General features: G+C 35.9%; 1 protein-coding gene across 1 annotated transcript in view; it reads right to left on the bottom strand.

Moving 5' to 3' along the window:
• Positions 1 to 27814, bottom strand: part of LOC306857485 (disintegrin and metalloproteinase domain-containing protein 12-like) — a gene marked incomplete at its 3' end in the record, with an annotated part of 102576 nt that overhangs the window by 15931 nt on the left and 58831 nt on the right. Inside the window, exons 6-15 of the mRNA XM_079397463.1 lie at positions 26013 to 26202; positions 22666 to 22731; positions 21591 to 21662; positions 20371 to 20540; positions 20039 to 20123; positions 16423 to 16571; positions 7362 to 7539; positions 6488 to 6577; positions 4383 to 4578; positions 4168 to 4276 (exon numbers count right to left, since the gene is read on the bottom strand). Coding sequence (XP_079253589.1) covers positions 4168 to 4276; positions 4383 to 4578; positions 6488 to 6577; positions 7362 to 7539; positions 16423 to 16571; positions 20039 to 20123; positions 20371 to 20540; positions 21591 to 21662; positions 22666 to 22731; positions 26013 to 26202 — 1305 coding nt within the window. The remainder of the gene's footprint in view (positions 1 to 4167; positions 4277 to 4382; positions 4579 to 6487; positions 6578 to 7361; positions 7540 to 16422; positions 16572 to 20038; positions 20124 to 20370; positions 20541 to 21590; positions 21663 to 22665; positions 22732 to 26012; positions 26203 to 27814) is intronic.

Genomic DNA, 27814 nt, shown 5'->3' with positions numbered 1-27814 from the left:
CTAATACACATTGGCCACAATTAATGGCACCCTTTTATTCAAGACATTTTGAAACCTCCATTTGCCAGTTTAGCTCTAAATGTTCTCCTATAATGCCTGATGAGGTTAGAGAACACCTGACAAGAGATCAGAGACCATTCCTTCATCCAGAATCACTCCAGATCCTTTAGATTCACAGCTCCATGTTGGTGCTTCTTCTCTTCAGTTCACCTCACTCATTTTCTACAGGGTTCAGGTCAGAGGACTGGAATGGCCAGCAGAAGCTTGGTTCTGTGCCCAGAGACCCATTTGTGTTGTTTTTGAGGTTTGTGTATGGATTATTGTCCAGATGGAAGATCCAAACATGGCCCATTATAAGACTTCTAACAGAGTCAGTCACTGGTTGATTTTGTATCTGTTGGTATTTGATAGAATCCATGATGCCATGTGTCTAAACAAGATGTCCAGGACCTCCAGCAGAAATATAGGCCCACAACATCAAAAATACAGCAGTAGATTTCATTGTACACATGGGGTACTTGTGTTCACCAAACCCATCTTGAGTGTTTGCTGCTAAAAAGCTCATTATTTAGTTTAATTTGACCATAGAAGCCAGTCCCATTTGAAGTTCCAGTCGTGTCTGATAACTGAATATGTTGGAGATCATTTTTGGATGGAAGGAGAATTTTTCTTGAAACCCTCCCGAACAACATGTGCTTTGAATAGCAAGGTCAATAATTGACAGAAAAAGGCTGAAACGTCCTTTGGTGTGACAGAAAATGTCCTCCGGTGTGACGCCTGTACGATCACACCACAGGATAAAGATGTCACACCAGAGGACAAGGTCTCTTTAAAAAGCATTTTAAATAAGATTTATTCAACTGCTTTTTAGTCTTTTTTGATCATTTTCAGTGTTCTTAAATGCAATAATTACATTAAATTATTTTCTGATGCTTTTACTGAAAACTTGTACTGTTATAGTGTCATGAAAATAAGTATAAAATGTGATACTTTGTTTTTGAAACAGAAATAATTGAGGGAGAGAAATTAGTGGAAGAGAGAGGACAGAGAAATATATTGAGAAAATTAACAGGGATCCACGCAGAAAGGAGGAGATCCTAAGAGAGCAATACAGAAAGTAAATACAATAAAAATGATGCCTTAAAAAGAATTTTTATCTGTGCTGCACATACAGCACAGATAAAACATACAGCAGGGGCTAGAAGAGTTTCAGTAACATACTGAGTTAAACTGAGTTTGATTAAAAGTTTAATCAAAGTTAAACTTCCTTTCTCCTTTGACATGTTCAAACTTAAATAGAAATAATTTAATAACTACCATTTCTGTCCTTTAGTGTGACTTGATTTCCTAAGGTGTGACACACTTAAAAGAACCACAGATTTGTTTTCATCGCAAAACATTTAAAAAAATGTAATATTGCAATAGGGGAGATACAAATATCACTCAACTTAAAATGGTATAATTTATCAAAGTGTGAAGATTTTGTAGGGGCACCACTGTTATCTAGCACTGCCTTAATCCTCCTGGGCATGGAGTTCACCAGAGCTGCACAGGTTGTTGTTGGGATCCTCTTCCACTCCTCCACAATGACATCATGGAGCTGTTGGATGTTAGACACATGGTGCTTCTCCACCTTCCGCTTGAGGATGCCCCACATGTGCTCAGTAGGGTTCAGGTCTGGAGACATACTTAGCCACTCCATCACCTTCACCTTCATCAGCAAGGCAGAGTGTTTGGGGTCGTTATTATGTTGGAAAACTGCCATTCGGCCCAGTTTCTGATGGGAGGGCATCATGTTCTGCTTCAGAATGTCACAGTGCATGTTGGAATCCATGTTTCCCTCAATGAACCGCAGCTTGCCAGTACCAGCAGCACTCATTCAGCCCCAGACCATGTTGCTACCACCACCATGCTTGACTGTAGGCAAGACACAGTTTAATTGGTACTCCTCACCAGGGTGTCGCCACACATGCTGGACACCATCTGAGCCAAACAAGTTTATCTGAGTCTCATCAGACCACAGGACATTGTTCCAGTAAGTCATGTTCTTGGACAGGTTGCCTTCAGCTAACTGTTTGCGGGCTTTCTTGTAAGCCAGCTTCAGAAGAGGCTTCCTTCTGGGACGACGGCCATGCAAACAGACCTGTTGCAGTGTGCGGCGTATGGTCTGAGCACTGACAAGCTGACCACTTCTGTAACCTCTAAAGCAATGCTGGCAGCACTCATACATCTGTTTTTTGAAAATCTCTGTAGGACAGTGGCCACTGTACTGTAACTCAGTTTCAGGTTGTTACTGATCTTCTTATAGCCTCAGACATCTTTGTGGAGAGCAACAATTCTAATTCTCAAATCCTCAGAGAGTTCTGTGCCATGAGGTGCTATGTTGAACATCTAGTGGTCAGTATGAGAGAATTGTACTCCAAGCAAATTTTAACTGGTCTAACATAAGATACACAAATTTTTATATAGTCCGGTCAAGCAGACAAACCCATGAACATGATGAATAGGACATGTGGCTTTGCATGGTTAAACGACGTATAGCTGTTATCACTTAGGGTGTACTCACTTTTGTTGCCAGCTTTTTTGACAATAATGGCTGTATGTTGAGTTATTTTCAGAGAACAGTAAATCTTTACTGCTATACAAGTTGTACATTGACTAATCTAAAATATATAAGTTTCATCTCTATAGTATTGTCCCTTGAGAAGATATACTAAAATGGTCGCCGAAATGTGAGGGGTTTACTCACTTTTGTGAGAGACTGTATATATATATATATATATATATATATATATATATAAAAAATTTTTTACATTTAGCCTGTTTTTTTCCCTGCTGTCCAAACAGACCTGTAACCTATTTTGGGGTTGTGAACTTATCTCAAATTTAGCTCAATGTTTCCAGGCGCTAACAGATCCCATGTTATGAATCAGAGAGTTTCCCAGACAGTGTTTTCACAGCGCTGAAGTGTGTTTCCTCTGCTGAGGATCGTGGTAATGGGACATACATCTTTGATTCCAATACAGCCAAAACACAGAGAAATAATGAGGCATCCTCTCCAAAGACCAATTACTGCATTCACGGGGCAGTTTCTCACGCAGTCGCGTCCAAAAAAGAAAGAGACAGACAGAGAGACAGAACATGGCTCGAGTCCCTTTGGCCAAAATAAAGAGTCATAAGCGGCCGAAACCGTTTCTCTCTCAGTCGGTCCACTTCAGTAATTACTACATCGAGGATATGATCCGTGAAGCACTTAATAAAGCAGCCAATCTGAGCTCAATTAAAACTAAATATATGACAGGTGTTACCTGCATATGCAAATTACTCTGACATTTTCAATAGGCTTCTGTTCTCTTTCTTTTAAAGACTCGTGTTGTTATTTGTCTGCCTGTTTGATTTCCCAATGGATTCATCTCTCTCTCTCTCTGTGTGTGTGTGTGTCTAACAGTCAGTCAATAAAGAACAGGATGAGAAGAAACTGTTGAGAGAAATTCATTTCAAATTTAATGTAAATATAAAATGTAATTTTAAAAGAAAAACACTCAAAGACCTAAATAGACCTCAGAAGTTTTGAAGGCACTTTTGATTTTCTGTCGTCCTGAAGTGCCCTCGCTAAAAGCAACATTCTTCAAAATATCAATAATGAACTATTTATTTTGCAGCAAATCAACAATCATCTGCTGGAATATAAAAACACTCCCTTATGCACCTGATACCACCTCCACACTCCATTATATGAAAGGCCGGGGCTAGTTGTCACACTTTTCATGCCAGTGAATATTTCAGAGAATTTATTTTATAAAAATGAACCCGTTTATTTTTGAAAGTTACGTTGTTACACACACCTTAAAGACTCAACAAATCTACAGAACATTTCATCATCACATCATTTGTTTGTGTGGGGTAAGTTGTCACAATGGAAACTACCTATTTAGCTTAATTCAAAGAATTATAAAACAATAATAAAAAAAAACTATAAAACGTACCATACAAAAATATGAAACCATTGGTTTGCCCAACAAAAATAATTATTGTGAATAAATTGTTTGAATTTATATTGGCCCAATACAAATTTGAAAAGCTGGCCTATAAAACAACAAAAAAACATTTATTTCTACATAATTGTGTTTGCCACTGATGCAATGCTGCATCAAAAAATGATCTTACCGTGCTTCACATTTGGCAAATGATCCCTTTGCATCTTTTCCACAGTTTCCATATGGATCTCCCGCCGAGTTGACTCTTTCGAAACAGATTCCTGGAGCTGGTTTTGCACCTGTTAAGCACACACAGAATGTTCTTCACATATACTGAACACGCAGATGAAGTATAGATGGCTGCAGTAGCGGTTCCTCCAGGCCTGCGGGTGGCGCTGTACTCACCCTGTCCCCACAGTGTGATGCACTGCTGCTCGTGTGTCTGGCAGATGCCGTTGTAACAGTGTCCATCCACACCCTGACAGGTGTGTCCGTCGTGCAGGTAGACATTAGCGGGACAGTGAGGATCGGTGCCAGTGCAAAACTCCGGCAGATCACAGGAGTTACTGGACTCACGGCACAGAGTCCCTGCAGGCTTCAACTACACAACAAACACATGACAATTACTTCATGAAGTCCTTTAAGACAATACAAAATAACAGTTTACTGTTATCTTAATTTATTAGTGTTCCTGCTTTTATTGGAATTGATTCATCAGTGCATGTTATTCTAAAGAATACAAAATTTGATTGTCATTAGAATAATATGCACTTTGACTTATTTTATTTGGTTATTTAGGTGGTTTAATAGGCTACTTTTGTTGACATTATTATTATAACAAAAACATACAAATGTGAAAAAGATGCATTGACAAATAAAGCACAATGAAAACAGTGACTTAATTGAAGAAAATATTAACTTAAGTAAATATTTCATATGAATATAATGTGGTAATATTTTAATATTTTATAATATTTGACATTATATTAAGTAACATATTATTGTAAAATAATTTAACATTTAATATTTCGAAATAAATGTCATCCTTAAAGCTGCAGTCCGTAACTTTTTTTGGTTAAAAATTATCCGAAATCAATATTTGAGCAAGTACATAACCAAGCCAGTGTTCAAAACTATCGCCTTGCATTAGCCCCGATTCACAACAGTAAGCTTATAGTAATGTTTTCTAACGGGTAGTGGTACGGGTAGGTTTCCGCGGGAAATTCAAGCATGGCACTGCGTCATTATGTCACGTCTGTAAACATAAATATTCAGTCCCAGCTAGTAGGCTATCGCAGGTGCGGATGCTGCAGGTGGTGGATCGTTTAGCCTTTTCTCACAGCAGCTAGAATAATTAAAATGTATCATTTTGATGGTGGATTGTAAACCAGAAAGGATTATGCGTTTATGAAAGTCGTGGCCTAATGGTTAGAGAGTCGGCCTCGTAACCCAAAGGTTGCGGGTTCGAGTCTCAGGTCTGGCAGGGATTGTAGGTGGGGGTAGTGAATAACCAGCGCTCTCTCCACCCTCAATACCTCGACTGAGGTGCCCTTGAGCAAGGCAGCAAATCCCCAACTGTTCCCCGGGTGCCGCAGCATAAATGGCTGCCCACTGCTCCAGGTGTGTGTTCACTGCTGTGTGTGTGCACTTTGGATGGGATAAATGCAGATCACAAATTCCGAGTCACCTTACTTGGCCTCATGTGACTGAAATTAAATTATATTCCAGTTTTAAATGTGCATCTGATTACAGATAGCCTGGATTACACAGGATTTGTATTTTAAAAGACAACCAGTTCGAAGGAAGAATAATTTGCTTTTTGGGTCAAAATAATTTCTTAAAATGAAATTTGAATGGCATGACAATTAGATTAGACTGTACAGAAATTTAAATCTACACGTTAATACACACTACATACACAGTCACGCAATGCTGATGTTGTTAACATTATCAATTTGAGAACAAAGTATAACAAAAATAATAATTTGCACAGTTTGATGTGATATGAGCTAATTGATCGTTAGTTTTAAATCACCATTGGTAGCGCAATTTATTGTAATGCTTTTTTTCCTCCGTTGGTCAGAACAAACGTTGCAGACTTGTTACTTACTTATTCAGATGACAATATCTGGAGAAAATTCTTATTTGGGTCATATATTCCAAGACGTAGGTGAGAATTTGTGATTCCTAAGTACAGTCTCCACACAGGTGTGGTGACTGACAGCCTCAAAACATTAGATTCATCCATGCTGGAACAACCCACGCAATGACAATAATTCCGCAAGTAACTGCAATTGCAGGTTTCAAACAGAGATGGCGACATAGGCAAAACTCACAGACTGCAGTTTTACGCTAAATACATGTATAAAGTGGATAAATAAATGCATAAATAAAGTGCATAATTAAATGTATAAAATACATTTTGCCGCACAATTTTCTTTTAAGTACATAAAATTAACAAGATATAAAAGCCAGCAACAAAGTGAATTATGATGAAAAATGAAAGTTACCTGACAGTCTTCACAACACTGTCCATGTGCACACACAGCTTCCTCCTTCAGTGTGCATGTACTGGCATTACAGCAGGGATTCAGACACTCCTACAGAGACACAGATTCATGCAACTGTTTTTAACATTGATAACAGCAGAAATGTTTCTTGAGCAGCAAATCGGCATATAAGACCGATTTCTGAAGGATCATGTGACACTGAAGACTGGAGTAATGATGCTGAAAATTCAGCTTTGATCACAGAAATAAGTGATATTTTAGGATTTATTCAAATGGAAAACATTCATTTTAAATTGCAATAATATTTCACATTTTTACTATTTTTACTGTATTCCTGATCCAATAAATGCAGCCTTGGTGAGCAGAAGAGACTTCCTAAAGTATTTTTTTTTTTCTAATTTAGATGTGACTCAAGTACATTTGCATATGTGTAAGAATCATGTCTAAATAATTTCCCAGATGTTTTTCTCTGACTGCTGGCTCTGTGGAAATTCATAAATTGAGCATGAGCATTGTTGACGGATGCATAGACACAAACATTGTATATTTTTGCTATGCATTCTGCACTGCCAGCAACATATCAGCAAAGACATCAATGAACAGATTTAAACCCTCAGGAAACACCTGAAGTGCTCAGACACAAACAAAAGCTTTTCTCTGCGGCGCTCGCAGAATCTCCTGGTCCAGCGTGACAGATGCATCTCATTCTCATGCTTCTTCTCACAGCGTGGTCACAGAAAACACTCTGTTTATTTCAGATTTGGAGGAGCGACTGCTAATGATGCGTGACTCACTGGAGAGTGTGAAAATTGTGGCACATATGCGGCGCTTAAGGGAAACATGTAAAACAAAACATACAAGAGCTCCGATGTACCTCCAGATCTCCGCAATCGCACTGCTCTCCCTCCTCGACGTATCCATTTCCACATTTCTGGCCTCCGTAGAGCACCTTCACCTCCGGCATGTTGAACAAACACATGCCCACACCTTTCTCCAAACTCGCCGCAAGATCCTTCTTACTGCACATACTAAAGACTGTAGGGAAAGGATACCTGAAAGAAAGCAGAGATATTACCTCAGTGATCTCAGACACTTGCGCTTCCGCGAGTGACATTTCATTTTGTTCTATTTATTGATTATTTTTAGTTTGAATCGCTCAACATTTTACAACAGTAGCCAGGTGGTATATCCGACAAACGTTCTAAAACACTTAAAATAAAACTAGTAAAAACTCACAACATAGCAACCCGAACCCACTCACAAACATTCTAAAAATCACATAGCAACCACCAACCAAGACCTTGGCAACGGCCCACAACACCCTAGCATTGTGGAGGTGAGTTCTGAACGCACAGACATTTGTTTTCTTCGGAAATTGTAAAACTCTAGCTCTTAAGTACTTTAGTATTCTGTTTCCCACAAGACACAGAAACACTTCCACGCATGGTGGAGATGATTTCACTGCAATTACACACACACACACACACACACACACACACTCACTCACTCACACACAGTAAAAGGGGCCCACAAATCCACTCTGAATATCGCTGCTCCCCTGTGGAGCGTAACAAAATGTTTTGCCGCAGCGTCTACATGACAAAATCCCAAGTTTACAAACAACCCAACAGCCAGAGAAATTACAGCCCTCGTTTGTGACTGACAGCGACGTGATCGAGCACCCAGAGAGAAGCATATGGTGCATATTATGAGACTGGCTGATGAGCTCATGATGGTGAAGACCATCTGTGATCAGGGAGGGATTTTAGGAGGATTTAGGGATGGTGATTGCAGGACTCGATGCAGGTGTGAATCATTGCAGTCGGACGGGTTCATTAACACACTGAACGCCACTAAACATCCTGATGAATTAAGTCAGTATGATTGGTTACAACAAGTTACAACACATGCTGTAGATCTGGAGGATGAGTATTAAACTGGGGAAGTCGTGGCCTAATGGTTAGAGAGTCGGACTCGTAATCGAAAGGTTGCGGGTTCGAGTCCCCAGCCGGCAGGGATTGTAGGTGGGGGGAGTGAATGTACGTGTGTGTGTGTGTGTGTGTGTGTGTGTGTGTGTGTGTGTGTGTGTGTGTGTGTGTGTGCATTTGTTCACTACTCACTGCTGTGTGTGTGCACTTGGATGGGTTAAACGCAGAGCACCAATTTCGAGTATGGGTCACCATACTTGACAATACGTCACAACTTTACTTTTTTTTACTTTTTAAACACACAGATGATCAAAGAAGTTCTTACAGCCCCTTTACTATAAAAAAATTGCTTAATCTAAGAATATTTAACTATTTGTACTGCATGCTATGACAAATATCACTATAAAGATTAATTTTCTTTTAAATTTAAATAAAGTTCAAACTCATGAAAAATGGAAATAAATTACAATGAAGTACTGCAAGTGATGCAAATTAATAGAAATGACTGTATATATACACAATATATTTACACAGACTATATGGGCATTATTGCAAAATAATCAGACCCTAGATATGTATACAAACAAACAAACAAACAAATAAATACCATTTATTTATTGCCAAGTTTTGGGCCAATAAGGCCTTTTTTTTTAACAAAAAGTAATACTTGTAAAAATACTTGGTGCATTAAATTGTTTAAAGGACACAGAAAATGTATTTTACATAGTTTATTATTCAAGCAAATGCTGTTTTTTTTATTCATCAAAAAACTTGTGGAAAATGTGTCACAGTTTCCACAAAAAAATTAAGCAGCACAACTTTGATAATAACAATAAATGCTTGATGAGCAGCACATCAGCATATTAAATTTCCGAAGGATCATGTGACACTGAAGACTGGAGTAATGATAGTGAAAGTTCAGCTTTGATCACATGAATAAATTATTATTTTTTTAAATATATTACACTAGAAGACAGTTATTTTGAATCGTACTAATATCTTGCAACATTACCTTTTTTCCTGTATTTTGATCAAATAAATGCATCCTTTGGAGCACAAGAGACTTCCTTAAATAAAAAAAGATTGACTGCAGTCGCAGCATGCCTGAGTGCTTCTGCATGAACAGAAACAGAGCCAGAGCTCATCTTCAGACTGCACCGCTGTTGAATATTACTTCTTTAAATGCATACAGCATGCTTAACTGGCTAAAGATGCAACACAGACTGGAAACTTTAATGCGTGTTCTTCAGATTGAAACTCATAACATGCCTGTTGTAGCTTGATTTTCTTCTCGAGGTTGAAGATTACTTGGGTCCTGTGTGATGGCGATGAGTTTGTATTCGGTAATAGCTCTTGAATTATTGAAATGATTTGACACAGACGGCTTTGATTGGCTCTGATGTGATTGTGAACTGTGTGGCGTGTCTCTGCTGTGAGATCTCATGCAGTTAGAAGCATCTGTCAGTGCTGTAAAACACATCGCGCGACGATAGGAACCGCGGTAATCAATCCAGGTTGTCTGGTTCTGGTCTGGATTTCCAACATCAGCCATCAAAGATCTCTCACAGAGCATATGATGGGATATGACTATATGAAATGCTTCATATTTGGTTGTTGCGTTTGTTTGTGCATGTTAACATTATATAGATCCCCTCTGTGTACATTTTCCAACATGTTTTGGATACAGGCTACTCAATACGGGTTCCTTGATTTATAACCTTAAAAGGTGTAACAGTCATATACTAGCTACATTTTATAAATGATGATTAAACTTATTGTACCAATTACTAAGAAGGTCAACATCACTGATACACCAATAATGTTATGAAGTTTTTAACATTTAAAACACCAAAAATGCTAATTTTTACACTTCTGTTTTACATTCAATAACAATGTCAGAAAATTAATAAGAATCTTGTAACTTAAGATAAATAGTTCTTCATAAACATTTTTCTTTTCAAAGTTTATGACATATTTTTTTTTTTGCTAATTATTACTTATGTGTGTGTGCGCCTGTACATATAACCTGAAAATTCACGCAGTTTTATAATTATTTTATATTATTTATACAATTTTTATACCCTTAATCCATTACACAAGCCAGCTTAGATTTATTGTAATTATTAAGATTTTATTTTAAATTAATATAAACATATAATATGCAATATAAATAAGTTTTAGAATCAATAGCTTTATAAGCTTGGATTTTTAAGTGTTTTTATACCTGTACATATTATCAACTCTATAAACTAACTTTACAACTTTTACTTGCACTTACATAGTAAAATGCTTTCATGGATCGATCGTTTCATCTTGCTGTGTAAATGTGTTTAAATTCATCATATTGTTCAATCTTTTAATCTTTGGTAGTGAATCGCACTGCACTCTCATGAGAAGTGAATCACAGTTTCAAGGCATGTGATTGGCTGCTCATTAATGATGTCACACTTTCATGTGCACGTGCTCCATTAAGTCAGGATCAAGCCTGAGTTGACACAGAAAGTTGATGATCAGCTTTATGGTACCAACAAAGCCGGATTGGACTGGTTTGGTTTTGTCAACTCAAAACTAATCCTGTAACCCTGAGTTTGTTTAGCCACCATCATGGTACAGGCCCCAGCAGAAAACCAGCGCCAAACCAGTGCAGATCAGCATGGCAATTCAAACTGGGTTGTAAAACCAGCAAAATATCAGTAGATTGTTTCATTTCTGGAGATAAAAGTATGTAAAGCTCACTGCTTTCTTTCCTTCTTCAACCTGTATGGCATTCATAAAGTTTGCAATGACAAAACAATAGCAGCACTGTCATTTTTGGGTGAACTCTCTCTTTAAACTGAGTGTTCAATAAATTCAGTTTTGAAACTTAAACTCTGCCAACCATCAAGCAAAGAGCTGGGCAGCGTTTACCTCCTACATCCTCAGATCTACAGCTTATCTTTTCAGCGTGGACCAGTGTTTGCTTCAGAATCCAGCTGGCTTTGCTGTGGCCATTAATATGCATCAGAGCCACCGAATACTGTGATGTTCTCTTCATTCCTGGCAAGCGAACTGAGTCCACGGGGCAAACGTGAGCACGGAAATCTGGCTCGCGTCGGCCCTCACGCTCGCTGGGCCGATTGTACCCACGATGGCCAGCGCCAGGGTGGCATGAGCCTGCGGGAGGGTGAGAGATAAGCAGATGCTTCCTCCTGCCTCCTGATGCCAACCCAGAGATCAGCGCTTAGCGATAAGCCACAGCGACTCGAGTGTGTCTAAGCTCTCAAACACCTCCTCTGGACTGGGCTCAACAGGAGGCCCACATAATGGAGACGCTGCCACAGGCTCAGAGATCTCGCTGTGAGTGCGGTTTGTTCTCTACGAGGGAATGAGGAGCTTCCAAACACTCTATAGAAGCACAGGAACAAATATAGCAGCGTTAGGATCCGCAGCAGCTGTGTGCTCAATAGAGAGAGTCGCCAACAGAGTCCTGCTGTAATACTTCATCAGTATTTCTGTAATATTTAAATGGATAGTTTATTTAAAAATGTTGAGTTCTGTTAATTTACTCGTCCTCATGTTGTTCTGAACATGCATGAACGTTAAAGATGATATTTTCAAGAACATTTGGGTGCAAATAACATTGGACCCCATTGACTTTCATTGTATTTTGTAAGTTTTGATAGTTGTCTTTGGTCCCTGGCCTTCTGATTTTATTTGTTGTTGTTGTTGTTTCTAACCACAAACTTAAATGCACTTTTTAAAATTAATAATAATTAATTTAATGTTTTTTTTTTTTTTTTAAATGAACAAATTAATTAATTTAACTGAAACGGAACTGAAACGAGATAATTAAATTAGAATTCAGTTCTAAAATGCTAAATGAATTTGAATTGAGGTAGCAAACCGCAAGCAGAATTGAGTGAAAGTATAATTTAAATAAATAAGTTTATATATGTGTATCGTGTATTAATCAGAATTCATAATAAAAAAAAGAAAAACAAACACCTAATGCATCATGGGAAATGTTGTTTTCCAATCTGAAACACAAAAGTTTATTTATAAAATAATTAATTATATTTATTAAAATACTTTTTAAAAACCATCTGTACTTTACTGTCTTTTAAGAAATTACATTTTTAAATTTAAATTTAAATATTCAACTAAATACATTTAAAAAATGAAGCTCTGATGAGTATTTTTGCCCCCTTAATTTTGATCCCTGGAATACTCAACTACAGTTTTCTTATGCATTTATGACCTATGTGATCTACTAATTATAAAGTATTTGCATAAACATTTTGATAAAATGTAATTATTTATTTTAATTGACAAAGGTCAATTTATTTAAATGTATATTAAATATTTTACTAAACACAATTACTTTTAATAAATTCAAACTTTTGTGAACCAGGGTGGAAGAAGGCTTCACAGAATGCATGACCTTAAAGTTAAATGGCTTTAAAGTATAATTCAGGAAATTTCTGTTCTTGTCATTCCAATTCAGCTTGGCCTATTCAACTCAAAATCACAGAGTCAATTCAGATCTACCAGCTCCAAAACATCACATTAAAAACTTCATATTGGTGGCTTGAGCTGTCAATCAACCGGTCTCTTCCTCTCTTGGAGGGTGGTGCTTGTTCAGAATAAGCTGCTGATCATGCGCTGTATGCAGATAAAGTCCAACTATTGAGATTAGATTCATCAAACCTGCAGGACTGACGGAGCTGCTTCAAACCTCAGAGGGATTTTAACCACTCACGTCTTAATTAATGCAATTACATAGATGTGAAGCTCATAAACGAGCACCTGCTGTGATGTTAAATTCATTGACGCTTTGATCTATGAAAGCTCTTTGAGAGGAGATGCAGACTAATGCGCTGTAATGGAAGAAATATCCGTCTTAATTGTCTGATTCCAGATTCTAATTTGTACAAATATGTGACAAACATGTTTCTCATATTCTGTCCCTCTGGATCAGATCTGTTTTTTCTCGTCCGGTCCTTCATGACAGCTCTTTATGAGCACATCATGGAGCGTCGCGTTGCGGGTTTTTCATGGGTGTCGTCCAGCTAAAACACTGGTGTGGATGAACTGATACACACTAGAGGATGCTGGGATTGAGTTGGTCGGTGCGCAACCATCTGTCTCATGAGAAAATCGAACATGGCCTGCAAATGTGTGATTTACTTGCCTGGAATCACACAAGACGACTACTATTACAGACTCAAAACAGCAGCTGTTTTTTGGGAACGCCACACTTTAGATGTCTTTATCTGAAATAGGTGTTGGGAGAAATCACGTCTGTTACAGCACTATATCATATGTTTTTAGTTTTAGTTTCAATTAACTTTAATATCCCTGATACATGCAACAATAACATTCCCAGAAATTCACAATCACTTTCTGATGTGCTGCTAAACAAGTGTGACACAGTTTATTCATGAAAAGAGTTTAATCAAACCCTTATTTAACACATTTAATCAGTGTGTATGCTAAAATTGTCCCCATGTTTAGTATGGATGTGTTTAATTCATGTGTTTAGAGGTGTTTCTTCATCACAGCTCTCAGAACATCTGACCATAAAACCGGTCGTCCCGTCTAACAGGTGATAGAATAAATAAGCAACAAGTTGTGCACGCTCTGATGTGATTATGAAACGACTCTCAGCTGGTTTGCATGACGCAGACAGGTAATATTTGGAAGCATGCTAATGAGCGTGTGGCTAAAGGCTAATGCTGTCCCGCTGGGTGGGGTGTTAAAGTGTGCTGTTGTGCAGATGACCAAATGGAGCTCATTATGGAGTAATGAGGCAGAAACAGAGCAAACCGCTAACAAACAGACATGTGCCGAGCAGGCCGGAAATTCTGGGTAAAATAGAATAAGATTTACACAGAACTTTTACTGAGGGTCGTTTGTTCTTCTGTTGAAAGCAAAAAAACACCATCCAAATAACAACAAACTCTGTTGACTTTCACAAAAATAAAATGAATAAAAAAATGGTCAATTACTTTAATAAAAACAATTTTTTTTCACAATTTTTGAGTTGAGCTGAGGAAAAACAGTCATACAGATTTGGAACAAAATTAGGGTGAGAAAATGACAGAAATAAAATTAGGTAAACTGTTCCTTTAAGAATTTTTTTTTTTTTACTGTTGTCAGGATTGGACCTGTTTTGTCATACGTTTCAGTTCCTGTTTTGCCTTATTTGGTCTTGTTCCTGTCCATTGTTTAGTTTGATTAGTTGATTCGTCGCACCTGTCTGTCCCTCGTTTAGATTAGTATATAATGTATAGTCCTTTCTATGGCTGTGTCCAAATTCAGGGTCTGCATCCTTCGGAGTACTCATTTGAAGGATGTTACGTCACAGCGCCGCGACGAAGGCTGTCCAAATTCGTAGGATCCTTCAAATGCGGCCCACAAATACGTCCTCCTTTTCCCCGAATTGGAAGGATGGGTGTGGTGGATCCTTTCCCGTCCTACCTATCCCATAATTCTTTTCGGCAGAGCATAATGGCGGACGAAGCGAGCGGTAGCGGAGTGAGAGAGGAGTTTCTCTGACAAAACAAGCTAAAGTTTATGCTTCGGCTCAATGAATTTGTAGGAGAAATTAGTAGAATACTTAAAAACAAATAAAAATAGGCTATAATGGCTTACCTGGATGTGACTGTCTTGTAGTCTGATATAAAAAACTCTCCGACAACGAGCAAAGAAAGTATTTAATTTATTTAATTGCTTTATTTCTTCCAAAAGAATTAAAATGAGGAGAATAACTCTTTGTTTGTCCATTTTCCCGCTTCTTGCTTGGCGCTGTCACGGTTGCTAGGCGACAGGATATGAGCAACGGGTAAGGGAGGGAACTGAAAGAAGGGTAGGCTGTCCAAATTCACAAACACCGACTTCCGGGTTTTGCGGACGTCGGAGGATCCCTCCTCCTTCAACCGGGTAGGAAGGATCCTAAGGAGGATGCAGACCCTGAATTTGGACACAGCCTATGTTTCCTTGTCGGTACTTGAATATCATCCTTGTGTGTCTACATATGCTCCTTGCCTTTTGAGTCATTAAAGACTGTTATATTTGAAGCTGATCTCTGCGTCTCCTCGTTCCGTGCTCCTGAGTAACGTGACAACTATTATATATTAATTATATATTTCATAATTGGCTTCTTATGAAACTTCACACTTTTAGATTTGTTTAAAAAAAACTTTAAAATATATAACATTTTAAATATATATTATTATTTTTTAATAAAAATATTAATATTTAAAAAATACAAAAATATTTGTCATAGTTATATGGAATATTTTAATTTTTTTAAATATCTAAAACAATTGTCAACACTATATAACACCAAAATGTATTCATTTTTAAACTATATTAATATTTTTTAAATATTTAAATATTTTTTACAAATTTAAATGATTTGTAAAGAATTAATAGCACTAAAATATATTAATATTTGTAAGCAATATTAATTTAAAAATAAAGATAATTAAAATAATTAAATATTACACCAATATCACACCAACATTTTTAAATGTTTAAAATATATTAATATATATTTTTTTAATGAACACCAGATGATACTGGGACACCAGCGACCATACAGAGATTAATTGTTTTGGAAAATGAATTTGCGGACAATTATCTCTTTTTTTTATCACCACACCACCGCAAAAATAATGTTTTCCAAACATATATTCAAAAAAGTGCTGCTGGGGTGTAAAAAGTCCATAAATCGGTGCTCTTTGGATGCGGGATTATTTCGTATCATCAAAAACCTCATAAATCCAAGGCACTCGAGTAGTGTGAAAAAATTTAAAAGCCTTTATTCACATGGCTTTAGAAATGAAAAACAACACATTTGTGCCCCGACACGTTGCGGCTAACTCTCATCACAGAGCCTCGGTGCGAAATTGCGAATGTCCTTATTATAGCACATTAAACTGATAAAGGAATATTGGAACATAAAACCAATTACACACATCAGCTTTAAATATCCCATTTGCAGAACCGATGCGGTTTTCTCACCCGGTGGAGGGGGTCATGATACACCCGCCGCGGTCCACGGTGGCTCTGCAGCCGCAGCCGCGCTCCGGCGTGTCGTGGTTCATGCCGAAGTTGTGTCCGAGCTCATGGGCCAAAGTAACCGCAGCACCCAGAGGGTTATCGGAGTGATCCTAGAGGGCCGAGAAACACAATAAAATAAATGCTTGGTGAATTCAAATAAGCAATCAATTTCAATTTAAAACAAACAAGAGCAATTTCTTCCTCCGCGACCCCAGAGACCCGAGAGGTGTTATCCGTCCTGTTCCACCTTCCCTCCCCAGATTACATTTATCCCCACATCTCTCCTCCTGTGCGCTTGTTTTTCTCTCAGAAAACGGTTTCACATGAGATCCGTAATGAGCAGACGCTAACAGCCTTTATAATTACTTCTCCACAAATCTGTCAGAGCAGCATAACTGGAGATCCGCTGCTGTAATTGCAGACCGTTCTGCAGGCTTTGTTTGAGGAAGGGTGTGTGCTGATGAGGCAGGACAGACACAATTACAGTCGCTTTGGTGAGGACGTGTCTGCCAAACACGTGAAAACCAAATTAAAAGGAGGGAAAGCCGCCAGATCCAGTTCAGTTCTGAGTGATTTTGAGCGTGAATGTGCAGAGGAAAGTTTTATTACTCAGAAGGTGCTCTTTCAGAGCTAAAGAGACTCAGAAACCAAACACCGGAACAAAATGATTTAAAAAGTTTGAGGTCAGTTGAAAAATTTATGTTTTATTCATCAAGGGTGGATTAAAATGATCAAAAGTGACTGTAAAGACTTTCCTAATGTTTCAAAAGACTTCTATTTCAAATAAATGCTACACTTTTGAACTTTCTATTCATCAAAAATCCTCAATAAAATCATGGTTTCTACAAAAATACTCTTTAAAAAAAAACGTATAATAGAACAGATTTCAGTCTTCAAAATTTCATTTTGTTACACTTTCAAATTCTTTTATTTTTTGGGGGTGAAATTTACAAGCTATTTCTGAGTGAAAATTGTTTCTACACAATTAGTTTTTTCAGTGTATGAAGCAGCACAAATGTTTTCAACATTGACAATAATAATAAATGTTTCCTGAGCAGCAAATCAGCATATTAGAGTGATATCTGAAAAATCATGTGACACTGAAAACTGCAGTAATGATGCTGAAAATTCAGCTTTGATCACAGGAATAAATTGCATTTTAAAATATATTAAAACAGAAAACAGAATTGTAAAAAAAAAAGACTGGTTTTACAGTTTTTTTATCAAATAAATGCAGCCTCAGGGAGCAAAAGTGTCTTCTTTAAAAAATATTTTTACATTTTACCAACCTCAAACTTTTGAACCGTAGATTATTTTGCCTATAAGGTACACATTTAATCAAAAAAATCTTTAAAATAATTGCTGGCATGCTCACATATACAACTATACACAACTCTCCTGCCAGCTTTAGGCATTTAAAACTGTGTCAGGCAAAAATGCTGATGCTTATGAATCCAGCACACTCTATAATGAGCCTCATTTGCATAAAAAGGATGCACGTTTGTCAGGTAAAGAATGACTCAATTTAAAAATGCATGATGCAATTTGCTTCCACACTAGAGGAGCGTTTGACGGACAGGAGTGTGTAAAGTCCATTTAGAGAGTGTTAAAAGAACCAGATCAGTTTGAAATCAAGCAGGAAAACAGCTAAAAGATGCTTATGTCCGAATGCAATGTGGCAAAAGTTGCAATTTTCTCACTCTAGAGGACACAAATTTTTAATGACACAATTTTTTGGAGCATAAAAATCAGAGAAGCAGGAGACTTGAGCAATAGTCTCCATTTGCGCTCCATTTAATCTCAAACTAATTTGATGTCATTTTGTGAGTTTTATTTCCAGTGGATGTGAGATTGAAGAAATCTGACGGTCCGGGGAGCTGAACACAATCATATAATCTGCTGATGTCTGTGTATCTCACTGCATTTTCAGGAAGCTTTAGTTTGGTTTAGTGGGAACTGGTCAAATGAGGACAAAACCTCTTCCGAACACAAGATGTCATGAGATTTTGCCATGATTCGGTGAAATACTGTGGCTTTTATGGTGGCAACTCCACTCAATCACAACAGCAAAAACAAAAGTCTGACATTCAAGATGCGGCTAAAGGAAATAAAACACATCCGATGAATGAGTCAATGAAGAAAACATGCGTGTCTGCTGCTTTGACTGACAAAGACTAAATGTTTTGGTAAAAACCGCATATGATCATAATGATCTATAATGGAGAAGCTTCATATAATGGGACCCTCAATCAAAGCACAAATACTGAGATGGTCAATTTTACACATGAAACACATGCAAGCAGGATGAACTTGTCTGTGCTATTAAACCGGTGTTATTAGTCAGGTAGCTGGCTATAAATACGACAAGAGTTTAACTAACTTCAAAGTATTTGCTGAGCAGGAACATACAGCGCTTTCCCTCGACCACAGACGCTCTGCTCTGATTTTGTGTCTCAGCAGGATGTTATCGTGGAGTGCTGCTGTGTGATCAGTGTGTTGGGTTGATTTAAGGGAAGCGTCTCTAGACGAGTTACTGTCCTCATTTGACAGTAAAAAAGGAGATGATCATCTAAAAGTTAGAAACCACAGCAACCTCAGGTGACCTCTGGATTCAAGAACTAAATCATGCTTGCAATGGGACAAAAAAATACATATAATAGAGATACGATGTGAAATACATAACACATATATATTACATTTGCAATATATATTTCAAAGCCTATTAAATGTTAAAAATAATGGCTTTAAATTATACTGTAATGTTCAATGGCTTTAATAAATGTGTAAAATTGAGGGGAAAATGTAATTTATGTTATGTTGTTTCTATATTAATTTAGAGATTCAATGTGACAAAATAATATATTATGACAAAAGATATACTATTTTAAAATGTGATTAATTACAGAAAAATGTGATTAGTTATTTTTTTAATCGTTTGACACTAACACACACACACACAGATAAAAGACGCGTTAATCGCAATTAATCACATCCAAAATAAAAGTTTTTGTTTACATAATATATGTATGTGTATTGTGTTCATTTATTATGTGTACATAAATACACACACATACAGTATATATTTTGAAAATATTTACATGTATATATATTTATATAATTATATTTTATAATATATATAAATATATTTAATATATAAACATAACATATTTTTCTTAAATATATACATTTGTTTGTATTTATATATAAATATACACAGTACACACTAATATATTATGAAAACAAATATTTTTATTTTGGTTGCGATTAATCGTTTGACAGCACTAATATATAATAATATATTTGTTTTTATATAACATTTATTTATATTAAATATATAAGTATATATAAATGAATGTATGTGTATAGTATGTATATTATATATATATGCACATTTAAAGCAAATCATTGCACAAAAAAAGATTATTTGGTTTCAAATGAATCAACTCTGTTCAAATATAACAGCAGACATACTGTTAAAAAAGACCAAAAATTAAATGAGTATAAATATAAATTTGAAATGCTCTAAAATATCAATATACTTCCTTGTCATCAGGAATGATTGACAGATGTCACTCACCATGACGATGCCCCCTGACTGTTCCGCAGTGCACATGCTCATAATGGGAGCCATGCCGATGGTGGTGCCCTGGAAGTAAACGCCACTGAAGAGAGGAAACAGGAAGTCATGTGACACACATGTTCATCTACAGCAGGCTGTGTAAAGGTTCAATAGAAACAAAGTGTTTTAAATAAAAATGTGAATAAAACCTCATGCGTTTTTCAACATTTCAAAACAATAAATAGTAAAGTAATTCTTCCTGGAAGAAAGTGCATTGATTCTGGCGGTAAACCGCACGCTGTGTTTTCCACCTGCCGGCCCTGAGCAGTAAACGCGTTTAGCAGTCAAACCTGATGAGCTGAGCGTTATCGTGGGGTCTCTGCGGGAGCAGCTTGACTTTTCTCCAGTCCAGGAACTCGTGGAGCGATGTGAACGGATCCTGTGTGATGGAGCATTTGTCTCCGTCACTCCACACCTCCAGCCCCACCAGAGCCACACGGATATTCAGCGATCTGTAAAACTGAAACACGGCAGCGCTTGCCATCAGCAAAGCAGCTTTAAGCAGATGTTTCTAGGGGTAAAACCTGACAAAAACTCACTTTAGATACTCAAGTTGCACAAATGTGTGTATGTGTAATTATTTTTGCCAAATTATTGCGTCACATCCAGTTAAGACGTGCTAGAAATCATCAAAAAACATAGAAATTGACTAAATAACATACATTATATTAAGATGAAGATAATATATATAATCAGATTTGCAATATATATATATTCAGGATTTATAAATATTCTATTTATAATATTCAAATTTACACTTATATTTTTTAGAATTATAACTCGATATACTAAATAGTTATAAATACATTCCGATTTACAATTATATAGTCAGAGTTATAACTATATATTCACAATTTACATACACACACATATATATATATATATATATATATATATATATATATATATATATATATATTCATATTTATTTCTATATATTCAGACTCACTTCTATACATATATTCATGATTTACATTTATATATTCAATTTTGAATCTTTATATTCAGACTTGTATCTATATATTGCAATTTACATTTATATATTCAGAATTATAACTACATACAATTTACACGTATACATTCAGATGAATAACTGTATATTCTGATTTACTTCTATATTTTCAGACTTACAACTACATATTTAGATTCACAATTTACACTTGTATATTTAGATTTGTATCTATACGTATATTCAGACTTACAACTATGTAATCTGATTTTCATTTATATATTCAGATTTTATGTAATTATTACATATAACACACATATATAGAAATATATGCATATATTTAGTTTTTGACTGAAAACATACATTAATGTTGTTGCACAAATATGTACCTACGTATAATTTTCTTGCTTGTTTTTTGAATGCTAAATGCAGATAAGAATGACTAAATAAGAACGTTTCAAGCTAACATAAGAATTTTCCTCCCAGATTATGTTTTTTCATTCATTTTTTTATGTTTATTCATTCATTCATTAAGCATGTTGACATGCTTTCCGAGTTTACCTTGTCCACATAGTTTGCTATTTCAGCAAGCCTCTGTTTCACTTTCTCCACGTCTTTCCCCTGTTTCTGATACTGAAATGCAAAGGAGGACAAAAAAAAAGTCTTTAAACTGCAGCCAAATGTGCCATTCATTGGCGGGCTGTGGTAAATGTCACATGAGGTAATTCATTTTCCATGGGCAGCGGCACACAGATGTTGAGCCAAACACAACCAGCAGTGTTTGAAGTCCAGACTGTCAGTTTTACCAAATAAAAGCACAGACTGGAAATGTGTCAACCATGATTTCTGTGATTATTGCAGGAGTGACAAAAATCGGGATGGAAGCTTGATTTGCAAGACAAGAAGAAATGCACTATTTCTAACTCTTTCTTTAACAGGTTTTGTTCTTGTCCATAAAACACCACAAGACAGGATATTTGAAATGTAGAAAGAATTATATTGTAAACAAAGTGTTTCTTAATGCACATTACAAACAGTCAGTAAATAGGTCAAGTGATCACAGCTGGGCGTCTTCATTTCCTGTCCAAACAAACAATGACCCTCTAATCTGCTTTGACCTCTTGACTTTCCTAAACTCAGGGTCAAGAGGTCATGACCATGCACTGACAGAGCTATGGAAGTCTCACGCCAATGAATGGAGTTACAATGATTTAATTTGGTGAAACTCAGCTGGTCCAGGGCCATACAGTTATTTAAACACTATTAAAATAATTAATAAATAAATAATTGAAAAAAAAACCGATGGATGGATGGATATAGACGTATTGATGGTTTCATGCTCTTGGCAGCTAATAAATCAGCTTCTGAAACACCACGTTGATTTTTGTTGCATGTGAATCAATATTTCATATAGTCTGGATCTAGTTTTCTTTTACTTTTTGTAGTTTTGTTCTGGTTTTTGAGGATAAGCACCATTATATGGTTGGCTATCATTTGCTCTGAGCATCACTGATGTCTTTGACTGAAGTAAAGCAGATCTGTGTTTCATTTTTGGGTCACGACCCACTAGTTCAGAGCCGCTGATTTAGATGACTGAAGGTTGGAGATGTGTGTGAGGTCAAGGTCTCTTCATTACCTCACGGTTGTCTGCGACGATTATCAACTCCACATGCTTGGTGCTGCTCTGAGCGTCTCTTTTATGCTGCAGGGAGAAAGAATGACAGAAAGAACATGATTAAGAGAGAACTTCACCCTCTTCTTCTGAAGGACACAGTTAATAGAGCCTGCACTCAAGAAGCTTTTATAAAATCTCCCAAGGCACAGTTTGCTATGAGTCTATATGGCCTTTAAGGAACAGAGGTGACGTCTTCAGCTCTCTTCCAAATGTGCCCTCTATTAACAGAGCAGTGTGTGATTGAACATCCTCTACTGGGTTCAGCAATGCCCTCAAACTACATCTGATCCACCGCCATGTGCTTTCCAGGAGACCGTTCCCTTTAACAGCCTTCGGATTGCCTGGCAATCTCATTTACTCATGTGAAAGACCCACTTGAATAAATGAGATATTATAAATGATATTATAAATGTATGATTTATAGATAAAATAATTTATAGATATTATAAATGTCTCTTTTCAAATGCAGAGTCTTTCAAGTAATTCTCACCTACCTACTTATTCTTAATTTGTACTATTTTCCACATTTTAGGATAATATTGAAGTCATCAATGACTAAAATGACACACATGGATGTATGGGGATTAGAAAACAAATGTTATATAAAAGAAAAGTATTTTCTAGTTGAGCTAATGTTTTATGTAGAGACTTGCGGACTGATTTTCTGATCCAATCTGACTCATCAAAAAAAACTAAAGAAAATCTAGACAAAATTGATAAAGAAAACAAAACAAACAAACAAAACTATATAGTAAGTAAACTAAAACAGGAAGAATAAACTAAAACAAAATAGTTTGTAAGCATTTAATTTATTAATGTTTTTTATAAATACAATATTAAAATTATCAAAAATAATATATATATATATATATAAGATAAATAAAAGGAAAATAATAAAACAAATATTTAAAAACAATAAAATATTTATATATATGTTTTTGATAATTCTTTCATATAATTTATTATTTTTATTGTGTATACACACACACACACACACACATATACATACATATATATATATATATATATATATATATATATATACATACATACATATATATATATATATATATATATATATATATATATATACACAATAAAAATAAAATAAAAATAATAAAACAAATGTTTAAAAATAATAATAAAAAAAAAATTTGTTTTGTTTTTTCGTAAATACAATGACAAAATAAAATAAAATATGGATAGTGCAAGATAAGTCAAATGTCTAGTAAACTTTAACAATATTTGAGACCTACAGCTAAGGGGAATTTTTTTTCCAAGTAATTCTCAGCTTTTTTATCTACATATAACTCTTTAATTGATCATTCTTTGGTTTTCAACAATGGCTTTCTCATTATACATTTATGCGACAACTGCTCGCTTTATAAAGTCTTATGAAGTATTACAAGCCCCCGTTAATTTTGCATATAAATCATATTTAGAAGTGGTTATACAATTTTCATCTAGTAAAGTCTTCATAGCTCAGATATAACCGCTAATTTTCAGTTCACAGCTGGAGTGTGAAAAGAAGGGCTTTATGATACATGAAAACTAGTAAATCCTCAAACTGTGAAGTTAACATCTGCTCTAATGGCTCTCTAGTATGAGTTCAGACAAATTGGTCATGCAAATATCAGATATAACCACATGACAAATCAGATCTCGTATGTGTACAGGCTGTTTAAATACATGCAACAGTGTCCAATTAGTGCCAGACGCCTGTGAAAATAAAACTCAAAGCTGTTTGATAGTATAAATACGAGTCCAGCCAGGACAGACTCTGATGAAGGTGACCCTTGTCTTCAAGCATTCAGCACCAGTCCTCTCACTCTCAATAGAAGCTAGATCTCATTGTTTCCAGTGACTGGTCTTCCATTAATGGAAATAAAAGGCCAGACTCATCTGTGTCAGGCTTCATGTTGAGTAGAATTAGGGTCGTACCGCCTAACAGACTGTTTCACCTGTTTCACTTTGAAGAGAGAAGCTGATAAGCGTCTAATTGAATAAAAAACACTTGACTTCCACAGCGAGACCGATATTTGCTTAACTGATGAAACATAGGAGCTTAATTCAGTCAGCAACAACACCAGAAACGGCTGTATGTGTAGCAAATAGTGGATAAATGCTTTTCAGGTGAGAATAAAACCGGTTTCTGAATCTCAAAAATTACTTTCTTGTGTGTAAACAATTAGTTTGTATTGAGATTCTGAAAGAGGCTGAATTCAGTGTCAACATTCAGACACAGCGATCATTTCTGTCTTATTAAAGACTTCAGTGCGCACGGCGAGAGACTGAACGTATCCTCGGGTGTCCTTAAAATAATCAAACAAAGAGAGATCTGTCGCCTCGTGCATCAGTAGCTTAAACAGAACAGGTTTCCTGAATAACCCACCTGTCTGTCATTGGTCAGGCAGACAGATAGTCCCGCCCCCAAACTCACGCTATTGGCTGCGTCAATGTTTTTATGTTGGGGTGGTTAACTTCTAACTTTTATTTCTGTAATGTGATGTATTTCAAATAAAATATATACAACAAATATAACAATACAATTAAATAAAAATTTAAATAAATAAAAATGTAAAAAAATAAATAAATAAATATATATATATATTTAAAAAATTTAATAAAGTATGCATTGTATAGTGCAAGATCAGAATCCACTGAATGTGCAGTAAAATAATAAAGAGCTAAAGCTGAGAGAATGTCTTTCAAGTATTCTCAGCTTTTTTTAATGCCATATATTGGCTTAATTGGTCAACTCATTTTATAACAATAAAAATGCAATAAAATGTTTTATAAATAAAATAAAATATAAAAATAAAAATGTTTGTTCCCACCACAAACCCAGAATCCGTGTTACTGTGTCGGCTGTTTGAGAAACTAAAAAGCAAACCATTTAATTTCTGTGACATTTTATATTAAATAAATCAAATAAAATCAAATAAAATGTTTAAATAAAAGAATACATGTAAAATAAAATAAAACAGTGCTAGATAAGAAGGTATTAAGTGTGCATTAAACTTTACATTTATATCTGTAATGACGGATTTCAAGGTCAAACAGGACATTTAATAAGCAGAAATGAAGGACTTGGTTTTATCCTGAATGTTAGTTTGCTACAATCCCTTAACTGTTGTTTAATGTTTATTTCATGACTTTAAAGACATCAGTAATGTTGAGAAAATAAGTATTTGCTTTGTCCCAAAGGTGATGTAAATTAACATGCAGCTATTAAAGTGTTTTGATTTGATATGCAATTATTATTATAATTTGTAATCTTTGTAGGTTTGTGTTGTTGTTGGACTCACCCTCTGACTGCTGTGAGAGCTGAAGACGGCTCCTGTAGTGTTCATCATCTCTGTAGGGTATGAAATGTTGTGACCGTGTCCGCAGGTTCCCTGGGTCACTTTAAGATGTTCTCCTCTGTAAAGACGGTGTGTGTTTCCGTCTTCCATCGGCTCCAGTACATACACTTCATGTTCAAGTGAAATCAGTCCCCTGCAGAACGAAACAATGAACAGCATTCAGTTAGCATCCGAATATGTTCATGTTACAATTAATATCTGTTCGTATTATAACTATGCATGCACCATGTAAGCATAACAAGAACTAACAATGAAACAGAACATTTATGTATTAGTTTACTGGGAATATGAGCCGTTCACTCGACATGTAACTTTACTGACATTTTTTTCTCTCTCTCATGTTTTCATAATTTTGCTGGACAGTGAAAAACACAAATTTTATCAATAAACAAAATAATATTCAATTTTGTTCCCAAGTAAATTTCAAGTAAAATGTGTAAATCGTCCTGTGCTATCATGAACACTGAAATATAGAAATGTGGAGAAAAACAATATTTATCAAATATATTGCTTATTCTATTTTCTTGAACTATGTACATATTGCACTAAAAATATAAATAGTCTATAATATTTTGTAAAAAATTATAGTCTCACAATCTATTTCTAGTTGCTTATTAGAAATCAAATACAATATTTTATTAATTAAATTTGTAACATTTATGAACTACTTTAGTCAAATTTGACTATAACATAACTTTACTGTCAGTTTTTCAAAAGTTTTGTCTTATATTTTCAAAATATTGTCAATAAAAATAATACACACAGTATATTTTTACATTTTTTTTGCATTCTGTCTTATGAACAGTGATCTATTGTCTGGACTATGCACATATTGTACTAAAAATAAAAAAAACAGTCTAAAATATTTGGTCAAAAAGTCTCACACAATTAATTTTTAAATGAGCATCTCTTGGAAATGTTGCTAATCAGGAAGTAAATACAATATTTCCAAGCTTTTACGGTAAAAAGCAGAACAATAATACCTCCTGCTATGAATTAAATTTGTAGCATTCATGTGGAACCGCATCTGTACTCTATTATAATTATTGTGCTTGCAGTTTTCATGACCTCATATTAATTTAGAGACCGTGTGAAATATTTGCACTTATTTGAACAGCACTTTTCCCAAAATGTGCTCTCAAATGCTGAGATGCACTGATAATTTATGATAGGGAACTGCAGACACAGAATAGGATCGAGACAGAAGAAGCTTTTACAACATTAGCACAAAACGGAGAGAGAAACTCTTCTATGAGAGGAAGTGGTTTCTCGCTTTCCCACAAAATAAGACAGCGTGACGTTTTGGGCGGCTTAGTTCAACATCCAAGCCACTGTTGGTCAGCAGACGATCCATTTTGTAGGATATTTGGCTAAATAAATCTTCCCTCGAGCTCTAATATTACCGCTCTGTGGTTTTTGGGCTGGCGTCCACAAACCTTTCTCACACTTTTGAGTCGTACGCTGAATTTAAGCGACATTCTCCTCAGCTGGGACACAGCCAGAGCTTTGGGCTTTTCCAGAAGTTTCAAAAACTACATTCTCCACCGCATGAGATCCTCGTGGAAACCCTGGACGCTGCCAAACTAAAGCAGCAGCAATTTGTTTTGGCCGTTTCTGTCGGAGGAGATCTGCTCGTGTCTGTCTGCCTGGCGGAGAGAGATAGGTTACTGCGGCACAAAAACTGAGTCGAGGTGAAATAAAGAGCTGAACAATAAGCGGCGTGACTCTGGGGACGGAGACGCATA

Source organism: Barbus barbus, assembly GCF_936440315.1.
Source record: "Barbus barbus genome assembly, chromosome: 38".
NCBI classification, from domain to species: domain Eukaryota; kingdom Metazoa; phylum Chordata; class Actinopteri; order Cypriniformes; family Cyprinidae; genus Barbus; species Barbus barbus.
The sequence above is the reverse complement of the archived record's forward strand: the minus strand, read 5'-3'. Positions and strand labels throughout refer to the sequence as shown.